This window comes from Festucalex cinctus, chromosome 20, assembly GCF_051991245.1.
Source record: "Festucalex cinctus isolate MCC-2025b chromosome 20, RoL_Fcin_1.0, whole genome shotgun sequence".
Classification (NCBI taxonomy): Eukaryota; Metazoa; Chordata; class Actinopteri; order Syngnathiformes; family Syngnathidae; genus Festucalex; species Festucalex cinctus.
The window spans coordinates 3,897,962-3,908,974 of record NC_135430.1 but is presented as its reverse complement, the minus strand read 5'-3'; the positions used below and the strand labels follow the sequence as shown (position 1 = coordinate 3,908,974).

The 11,013-nt window shown below is 39.8% G+C and overlaps 1 protein-coding gene across 5 annotated transcripts in view; it reads left to right on the top strand.

Moving 5' to 3' along the window:
- The window catches only part of myo3a (myosin IIIA), a 74,276-nt gene extending 63,720 nt beyond the window's left edge, over positions 1 to 10,556 (top strand). For all 5 annotated transcript variants that reach the window (XM_077508773.1, XM_077508775.1, XM_077508774.1 and 2 more), the window contains 6 exons: positions 1 to 665; positions 3,208 to 3,346; positions 7,772 to 7,863; positions 8,066 to 8,106; positions 8,349 to 8,567; positions 10,251 to 10,556. The exon at positions 1 to 665 is cut by the window's left edge and continues 107 nt beyond it. In XM_077508773.1, coding sequence (XP_077364899.1) covers positions 1 to 665; positions 3,208 to 3,346; positions 7,772 to 7,863; positions 8,066 to 8,106; positions 8,349 to 8,567; positions 10,251 to 10,377 — 1,283 coding nt within the window. In that variant the 3' untranslated portion in view covers positions 10,378 to 10,556. The remainder of the gene's footprint in view (positions 666 to 3,207; positions 3,347 to 7,771; positions 7,864 to 8,065; positions 8,107 to 8,348; positions 8,568 to 10,250) is intronic.
- The last annotated feature ends 457 nt before the right edge of the window (positions 10,557 to 11,013 follow it).

The following is an 11,013-nucleotide window of genomic DNA, read 5'->3' as shown; positions in this document are numbered from 1 at the left end:
CCGAACACAACGACAGAGATGAGGAAGAAGAAGTATCCAAGGCGGCCGTGGTGCTGCAGAGCAACTTCCGAGGCTACCGGGAGAGGAAGAAGTTGAAGGAGAGAAAGAAGACGGCGGCTGGAGCCCAACCGCGACTGCCGTCCGCCTCGTCTTTGGAAAGCGAAAGCGAAGACAAAGGCACAAAGACTCCCGAGGACGAGGATGAAGACGAAGACACGTTTGAAGCCGAGGAGAGCGAAGACAGCGATCACACGCAAGTGCCAGACGACGACGATGATGACCAGATGGATTTTGAATTTGAAGTTCCGCCTGAAGAGCAACCAGACTTGCAGGAGGAAAGCAAAGTCCTCCAGAGTCACTTCGGAGGCCATGCGGACAGAAAGCGACTTGAGGAGGACGCCAAGAGAAAGGGAAACAAGCTGTACGAGCAGGAAGTGATGCTGGTTGAAGACGCTGCGGCAGCCGATAGAGTTTTATCTCCAACCGACGTGGAGCTCCACTTGTCGGAGGAGACGTCTTTGGATGATGTCGTGTTGGAATGCGACGAGGAGAAGCGAGAGCGAGAGGAGGCGGCTCTGACGATCCAGAGCAACTTCCGAGGATACAAACAACGACAGAAGATGAAGTGGGACGACGCTCAGCAGATGGACACCTTCTCCAAACAGGTCACCGAAAATCAACAAAACGCTGCCTTGGCAATATTTGATCAGTTTTCATTTCATTTCAATTTCAATTTTCTTTTTTACATTTAATTCGTTTTCAGGGTTAGTTTTTTTTTATTAGTTTATTATAGTTTTAGTTATTTAATAAATGCTTAGTTTTAGTTAGTTTTTTTTTTTTTTTTAGGTAGTTTTCATTAGTTTTCAGGGTGGTGCTGTTAGTTTTTATAATTAGTTTTAGTTATTTAATAAATGCTTAATTTTAGTGAGTTTCAGTATTAGTTTTAGTTTTTAATTTAGCTGGTTTTAATTAGTTTTCTACGGAGCCCCTAAAGTGACATGAGAGAAAAAAAAATTAAATATATTTCTTGTCCGAACGAGAAAGTTTCTTGTCCGGACAAGAAACTTTTCTTGTCCGGACGAGAAAAGTTTCTTGTCCGGACGAGAAAGTTTCTTGTCTGGACAAGAAAAAAGAAGTTTCTCGTCCGGACAAGAAGCATATTTAATTTTTTTGTTTCTCTCATGTCACTTTAGGGGCTCCTTAGTTTTCAGGGTGGTGCTGTTAGTTTTTATTAGTTTCAGTTATTTAATAAATACTTAGTTTTAGTTAGTTTTAATTTTATTTATTTATTTTTTATTTAGCTAATTTTAATTCGTTTTCAGGGTGGTGCTGTTAGTTTTTATTATTAGTTTTAGTTATTTAATAAATGCTTAGTTTTAGTTAGTTTCAGTATTAGTTTGGGGGTTTTTTGTGGGGTTTTTTTTTAATAATTGTGCGCAAAATTCAAAAACCAGCATGGGAGCGACGTCATCTTTTGGTGCTTTTCTATTGGTTGCTGCTAGATGAATGACATCACTTTCAAACATTCTTATTCTGGCGATTCATATCAAAATAAATGGACTTCAAATCACATTTCAAATCATCCCCAAAGGCTCATGCATGAAATTCATTAACAAAGACAAAAACAAAGGACATTTTTTATTATCATCATATTTTTAGTTAGTTTTGTAATCATAAAATGTAGTTTCAGTTTGTTTTTGTTTTGTAAAAAGCATTTTAATTTTAATTTGTTCATTATTTGTTGAATTTTAGTTTGAGTTTTTTCATTAGTTGTAATTAACTAAAATAACCTTAGTACCGATCATCACATTGATGAATCGAGTCATCGTATAAAAACTGATGTTGCATTTGCAAACAACGAGCGTCCTTGTGAGGTGCAACCACATTTTTCTTTTATCGCTCAGTTCCTTTGACCCCAATATTAGATTTGGCAGAGGCTTTGATAAAAATAAAACAAATCCATCCATCCATCCATCCATTTTCTTGACCGCTTATTCCTCACAAGGGTCGCGGGGGGTGCTGGCGCCTATCTCAGCTGGCTCTGGACAGTAGGCGGGAGACACCCTGGACTGGTTGCCAGCCAATCGCAGATAAAACAAATAAATAAATAAAAAAGATGTTTCCTCCTGTAAACATCATTTAGCATATAACTTCTGCATGTATTGAAGGGGGCGGCACGGTGATCGAGTAGTTAGCACGTCTGCCTCCCAGTTCTGAGGACTCGGGTTCGAGTCCAGGCCCCGGCCTTCCTGGGTGGAGTTTCCATGTCATCCCTGTGCCCGTGTGGGTCTTCTCCGGGTACTCCGGTCTCCTCCCACATTCCAAAGACATGCATGGCAGGTTAATTGGGCGCTCCAAATTGTCCCTAGGTGTGCTTGTGAGTGTGGATGGTTGTTCGTCTCTGTGTGCCCTGTGATTGCCTGGCAACCAGTCCAGGGTGTGCCCCGCCTACTGCCCAGAGCCAGCTGAGATAGGAGCCAGCAACCCCCGCGACCCTTGTGAGGAATAAGGGGTCAAGAAAATGGATGGATGGATGGAAGGATGGATGGATGTATTGAGGGGAAGTATGCATGTCTAAAGTACGGTGGCCCTGAAGTGCAAAACGCAAAAACAAAAAAAACAAAACTGACAACTGCAAATCAAAAAACATGAAAACAAAAAGGTCTTCACAAACACAAATCAGAAAACGCAAACTACGAAACAAAACAACAAAAAGCAATCACAAGCGCAACTCAAAAAACACAAAAACATGGAACAAAACAACAAAAAGTAATCACAATTACAAAAAAAAAAAATGTTTTTGATTTGTGCTTGCGATTGCTTTTTGTTGTTTTGTTTCTCCTTTCGTGTATGTGTTTTCTGATATGTGTTTGTTATGACCTTTTTGTCGGTGTGATATTTGATTTGCTGTGGTGCTTAGTTTTTGTTTTTGCACGTCAGGGCCACCGTACTAAGGTCCTCTTGTTTGTTTAACAAATTGAAACCGCATAAATGATGTCGTAGTGTCTGAAATGTTGTCCAATGTTGATACTGTAAATGTGTTAGGATTGTATGGCAAGAAGCGTTTCTTGGAAGGAGCAATATGGCGGCCAGGTGATTTCAAAGGTCTTGGCCTACCGGCTATCCAGTCATATATTGAGATCAGTGATCAGGCCCTAAGAAGCCCGTTTGCCAGCCGACTCACGCACCGCCGTCTGTTTTTCGCAGGTCGAAATGAATTCTCAGAAGTATTTGGCCCTGCAGCATAAGTTGACGGAGATCATCCAGGCGCATCAATTGAACCCGAAGAATGGCATGTTTTGCAAGGGGGACGCAATCAACAGCTTCAGCCACACGCTCATATCACGTAAGACCGCAACGACGACTACAACATGCAATGCATAAAAAGCACTTTTTTTTTCGAAGATGCACCAGTCGCCATTTTGCTTACTTTGCTCGTCTTCAATTTGACTTTTTCAAACTCGATTGGACAATTTTGATTTCATCAATATTTGTGAAAACGGCACAAAACATGCTTTTTCCCTTTTCAAGGTCACCTTTGTGTGAAACGCCTTTCCGACCGGAATGTTGGGATTTGATTTGCAAACGTTTGAAGTGGAGTGGAGGATTTTTCAACCTGGCAACTGGAAGCCTTTATTTCCGCTTCTCGCGACGAGGATGACGATGTTATCTACGCGGCGGTCGGTCTCGTGAGCTTTTGATTCGATCAGGGAGCCGCTGAAAGTCAAGTGGCCAAGCAAGGCAAGACAAGGCAGGAAGCGCTTGTTTTCCATCCACAAGGTCATTCAAACAAGTAAATTGCTTTTGGGGGAAGGCGAGCAGCGACGGGCGGAAAACGCAAAGTTCACCTCGGATGCTTGACGGGGACGCTAATGATGTGATTGGCTCGTCTGTCACTCGCTCTTCAAATTGGAATGGAAAATCATTATCTGGCCTTGCACGTCATTTTCACATTCAATTACACTTGATAAGTAACGTTGTAATATTTTTTTATTATTATTATTTATTGGAGGAATCATAAGATGTCAATCACATGGGCTTTAATATTCACTGCGGTACAGGAAATGATGGGTTAAGATATAGGAAATTAATATATCATTACATACAATTATTATTAGGCGGCACGGTGGTCGAGTGGTTAGCACGTCCTCCTACCAGTTCTGAGGACTCCGGTTCGAGTCCAGGCTCCAGCCTTCCTGGGTGGAGTTTGCATGTTCTCCCCGTGCCCGCGTGGGTCTTCTCCGGGTACTCCGGTCTCCTCCCACATTCCAAAGACATGCATGGCAGGTTAATTGGGTGCTCCGAATTGTCCCTTGGTGTGCTTGTGAGCGTGGATGGTTGTTCGTCTCTGTGTGCCCTGCAAATGGCTGGCAACCAGTCCAGGGTGTCCCCCGCCTACTGCCCAGAGCCAGCTGAGATAGGCGCCAGCACCCCCCGCGACCCTTGTGAGGAATAAGCGGTCAAGAAAATGGATGGATGGATGGACAATTATTATTATAATCCTCTTCTCAGAATTGTCGTCTCTAGAATGAATAATGAAATTTATCATTGGAGATTATTTCCAGACCAACTGCCAACATCTGACATATAAACAAACCACATAAAAGGACGCGTTTCCATTGTTGTTGTTTTTGAACCCTCTCACATTCAAATACAAGTTTTCAAATATTTCTTCTTTCACCCACAGTCTTGAAATGGGAGACGTTATTGACCGAGCGTGAAACCACTGCTACTTAGTTTACACACAACCAAAATCATCGTTTCACGAGACACCAAAAATGTCAACCAAACCACATCATCAAATCAAAGTCAACTTAGTTGCATGTTTATATATTGATAAATAGCATAGACAAGCTAATTGCGTCATCATCAAGTTTCAAACGACCGCTACTATAAAGCATGCAGAGCCGCAACACAAACAAGACAAAGTCAACCGCAAAAGACGAGATCGCAATGTACATTTCAACGGCAAAAAAACCCAACAACAACAACAACCAAATTGTCATTTTGACTCACCAACGTATGCTAGCTTCATGCTAACATATAATGTAAAACAGTATAGATGGGCTAATAGAGATTAGCATAAATCTACAGATGTATGATTTTTTTATGGCAAAAAACAAAAACAAAACAAAACACCAAATTGTCATTTTGACTCACCAACATTATGCTAGCTTCATGCTAACATATGTAAAACAGCATTGGCGGGCTAATAGAGAATAGCATAACTCTACAGATGTCTGATATTTTATAACAACCAAATTGTCATTTTTGACTCACCAATGTATGCTAGCTTCATGCTCTCATATAATGTAAAACAGCATAGATTGGCTAATAGAGATTAGCATAAATCGACAGCTGTTCGACATTTTGACGGCAAAAAAAAACAACAACCAAATTGTCATTTTGACTCACCAACGTATGCTAGCTTCATACTAACATAAAATGTAAAACAGTATAGATTGGCTAATAGAGATTAGCATAAATCTACAGATGTATGAATTTTTGATGGCAAAAAAAACAAAACACCAATGTCATTTTGACTCACCAATGTATGCTAGCTTCATGCTGACATATAATGTAAAACAGCATAGATTGGCTAATAGAGATTAGGATACATCGACAGCTGTCCGACATTTTAACTGCAAAAAAAACAACAACCAAATTGTCATTTTGGCTCACCAATGTATGCTAGCTTCATGCTAACATATAATAAAACAGCATAGGCAGGCTAATAAGATTAGCATAAATCTACAGCTGTTATTTTAACACATGCAGCTGCAAACCACAATATACTACACCATTGTCATATTTTCATATTCTATTTTATTTTTTTAATATTTGCCCTTTTCTGACTCGTGGTTGAGGTCTCCTGCAAACTTGCGCATGTCATTTCCTAATATTATTATTTTGTAATAATCTTCTCCATCATCATCATGGCACAATAAAGGCGGCCGTCGCAAATGGCCCTCGCGGGGGAAGCTCGTCAACGCTTAATCGCGTCCTGTGACAATTACAGCAGCAAATGAAATTGGAATTGTTGCTGCACTCCAAAATGACCTTTTCAGTGATATTGTCAACTTTGCGCCTTTATTGGTCGCTCCCTCTCGTGCGAAGGTGATGAATAAAAAGTGGCATGGGAAGAAGGTCAATGTGACGGATTTGCAACAATCTTGCGGTCGTCCACCAGCGCCGACTCAAATAATTCGTCAGTCGCCTTCTATCAAGTCAAGTGGTCATCAGATGCTTGAAAACCTTGCTGGTGGATGTGGGGAAAAAAACACACACAAAAAACAACTCCAGATTTAGCTCAAATTGAAAAAAAGTAGAGACACTGAAATGTGAATATATCATCTGATTCCACATTACTTACAATATTTGCACAATTTCACATTTAACATCAATTTTTCCCCATTCATTTTCAATGGGATGGACATGGAACGTTTTCTAAGTCTTACTTTCCACGCCCACTTCCATACAAACAACTAATCATCATTACAAGCTCTCTGATACTGCTCAGTAGCTCACTTGCTGTAGTTCATTGCTCAGTAAACAGGAGGTAGCGGGTTCGAATCCCATCTCCGACTGTACATTGCAAATATATCCATGGCTGTTATGCTATGAGATATATACATGTATCCCAACTGAATGTCATATCAGGAAATGCATTATAATTTCACTGAAATTATGAAACAATTAGCTTTCAGTATAAAACATATTCACTACAATTACATACGATGTCGGAGGTTCTTCTATGGCTGAAGTAGTCCAGTGGTGAAGAGAAAGGACTGGTGATCAGTGTACCTGGCTTCAAATCAACCGCTTGTTAGTACAAATGCAATTGTGAATAATAGTCATTGTCAAATTATTTCACAGTCATTGCTTTTGCTGTCATTCATCATTATTAAGTTTTTATTCCATTCTATATTCAACATTTAAATTAAATTCAACGCAAGCTTTCAGTATGTACCGACGTATTCACTACAATTATATACAATGGCACATGTTCTTCTATGTCTGCAATGGCACAGTGGTTTGCGCATTTGCCTGCCACAGCGGAACATGTGGGTTCAAACACTGCTTGGACAACTCGACAACTTTGACCAGTCAACAGGAAGCGAGGGTTTGAATCCCACCTTCATCATGTTTTCTTTTTATTCATTTATCATTCAACTACAAGTTACTACTTAATAATTACTAGTAATACTACTACTATTAATACTATTACTACTACTAGTCAAGTCACGTTTATTTCTATAGCCCTTCATCACACAAAAGTCTCAAAGGGCTTCACAGTTGACAAATACCGACGACTACTACAAGCAGGGTTTGAAACCAGGTCTTCCGCTATAAACTACTGCTACTATTACTAGTAATTAATATTTAATGACTTTGTAATTTTCACATTATTGATCCTTCAATTTCCTTCATAAACATTCAGCTATTAGCGTTCAGCTTTCAGCATTCCCACATAATTTCTCCAGAAATTGCACTTAGTCTAATTATTTCATTTCATGTTGTTGTCGGACTTTTTTGGAATGAGTTCATCATGATAAGCAAGATTTGAACGTAACCAACCGACTTTTGTTCCATCAAGTCATCTCATTTACTGTTTGCACTTCTTCAAATGATATTTGATAGTCTTAAAACAAGTTGACATGCTTTTTAAGTGGTTGAGAAGGATGCAATGATTTAAAAAAAAAAAAGTGTAGCGGCTGTGGGATTTTCACCCGTAACGTTTGCGATTGTGTCTTCTTGTTTCCATTTGCAGCCAACAAGACGCGTTCGCGGCCCCACCGCCGCACGCGTGAGCGCAAGACCCTCAACACTCTCGAGGACTCCATCTACTACACCTTGATCCATGTGAGTCAGCGGCATGAAAGAGATGCTCCACACGCCCCTCAAAAGGTTTTGAGGCTCCAAATAGTGGCGCATTCCTTTCATCCCTTCGCTTTTGTTTTCTTCACTAAATTGTGCAAAGAGAGAAAAAAAAATAAAAATTTTCCATTGAAAGCAAGTGTGCAGGTAATGACGAACGACTGACGTGTTCCCGTCTTCCCCTCAGCTCTCCGTCCAGAAGGACAAACGCAAGGCCAAGAAAGACAAGTAAGTGCATTTTCACGTCCCGCTCGCCGCCAACGCACACGCAAGACTTGTCGTGATGTTCTTGACCCCCCCAAAAAATCTCATCTCAGTCAGTTGAGTCCAAGACAAATCTGCAAACCTCCAGAAAAAAAAACTCAATTTTGATGTTTGTGAGAAGCGTGTTCACAACTTCCGCCAACTGTCGTGACCGTCGGCCACCATCTTGGGCTCTTACCAGTACTCGTGTCCGTCTGTCCTTGTAGTCCAGGTAAGCTTGTGGATGTGGACGAGGTCTACTACCAAACTTTGCCCACCAGCGAGTCGGCGCCCGCCGCCGCCAACGAGAAGACGGCGACCAAAAGCAAGATCAGGCGCAGGTTGTCCGAGGATCGGGGACGCTCCGTCGAGAGCGAGCCACAACCAGCCCAGACCAGACTGCCACAAGAATCCAAGCCAGAGTCCAAAACTGCCAAAAAGCCAAGGTATCATCACCCTCACAAGAACACTCTGACGTCATTATTTGCCACATAGAACGCATCGTCGTTCATCTGGCAGGCAAAACAATTCCACGCTCTGCCACCAGATGGCACAAGCAACCTTTGTGGTAGTGATGTACGATACTGCAAATTTTGGTATACCAAGTAAATACAGCGCCAATATCCCCGATATGAATACTTGTATATTTGTTTTAAATTCAGATTGCTTTTTCACAATCAATTTTCAGCCTTGAAGTGTTTTTGTTTGTTTCCTTTTTAAACAAAGGACAAATTTAAGTTAAAGTTTATTGATAAATGGAAAATACTTGATCAATGTTTTCCCTGCAGAAACATTCCATCCATAATCATTTTTTTTAACGTTCTTAAACAAAGTGATCATAGGAAAAGAATCTCGAATACTTTATCATATATTGTTCAGAAACTACAAAAAAAACAAAATTCTGCCTTCATTGCTTCTTTTTCAACCGAAATAAACAAGATGTTAAAGAGGATCATACAACAACAAATAGAAAACATACAAAAAAAAGTTAAGTACAATAGTGCATGTGTTTATGCAATCTACCGAGATGAGTAAATAGATTAATAATAATAATAATAATAATAATAATAAATAAAAGCGCCAAACTGAAACTAAACTACTAGATTAATATTTTAGTGCCAGTATAGAGACGATATCTCTACCGTCTTGGTATCTATAATATTGATATTTGGATCGATCCACCCGCCACTACTTTGTGGAACCGGCCGACTGCATTGTGGTACGAAATGCGTATCCACTAAAAAGGCACAACTGGAAGTTGGCTGTATCACAAACAGGGATGTGTAATGATATCCAAGTATCACGATACATAGGTCACAATTACAATAATTCTCATGATATTTGGGGGAGTTTGGCAATACAAAAAAATATTGTAAAAAAATGAGCTACAATTCTTAATAACGATTCATATTGAGGCACTTACTTGCTAATATGCACACATTGGAATTCCTCCACATATCCACTCGCTTCACAAGCATATTATATTCATCTGACCATTAGCATTGATTTGAAACATACACGGGCCAAAACATGCCTTGTGAAAATTTAACTGCACTAACAAAAAAAAAACTATCCACCAGAGGGTGCTACAACTGCACAAATGGAAATCAACCTGATGCTTTTAATATTGTGACATGACAAAGATATTGCGGCAGATTCAATATTGCGATATCACAATATTGCTGTTAGCGTTGCATTGCTAATCACAAGTTCATTTTTTTTTTCAAAAAATTGCCTGAAAATCAGCAATTAAAGTCACGCTTGACTTCACATTTTTTGCAGCTTCTGATAATCACTGAAATGAAGTTCAATAAACATTTCATCAGTCTGTAGACATCTTCACTCACATAATCAAAAACAAAACAAAAAACATGTTGTAAAGCCCACCTTGTGCATTAAGAAGATCCTCGAGGCAGATGAGCGCGCAGATGGCGCAAGTGCGTTCCATGCCGCGGTATGGCTGCCGGCATTTGTAGCCGAGCTAATTACGGGAAAATGGTCGCCGTAGCAGGACGCCGGCTGCTTCGCTCACGTTCTGTACAAGTGTTTGCTCCCCCCCCCCCAACCTTTTTCCACCAAAAATCAGAACACTGCTGTCGCCATGTTTGTGTTTTTTGTGTCGTCTGCAGCGGCGCCATCGCCAGAACGCCATCGGCCGACCGTCATCAAGACAACAACCCGTACGACTTCAGGCACCTGCTGAGGAAGACCTCGCAGAGACGAAGGCTCATCAGGCAGTACCGAGCAAAAGACTAAACTTTTGTTTCTTTTGTTTGTTTGTTTTTTTAATCAAGCAATGACGACTGATGGATTGTCATCACATTTGTGCACTAAAACATTGCTGACCGATGACAGCTTTTTAGACAAGCTGAACACAACTGTCAATAAGTAAGCTTTATTAAAACAATAACTAAATAAAAGCCTTTCAATTTTGACTTTTTATTTTGTATTTTTCATTGCTTTAGTTGGTTTATATGAACCAAAAAAAGTGCTCCAATTCCTCCGTCTATTCTTCAGGTCTGAGCTTTCAAACAGTCTTAGTTATGTTTACTTATATATATATATATATATATATATATATATATATATATATATATATATATATATATATATATATATATATATATTAGGGGTGTGAATTGCCTAGTACCTGACGATTCGATTCGTATCACGATTCACAGGTCACGATTCGATTCGATACCGATTAATCCCGATACGAATTTATAAGTCGATTGTTGCGATTTTTTTTCATTCAAATTTAGAAAATACTAATCAGTAAGCTTGTAGAGTGTAAGATTTATATGAAAATGTATTATTTATTTATCTGAAACTTCAGTCTTATAGAGGTTGTAATCTGTTTCATGTTTGAACAGCATTAGAATAAAATATTAA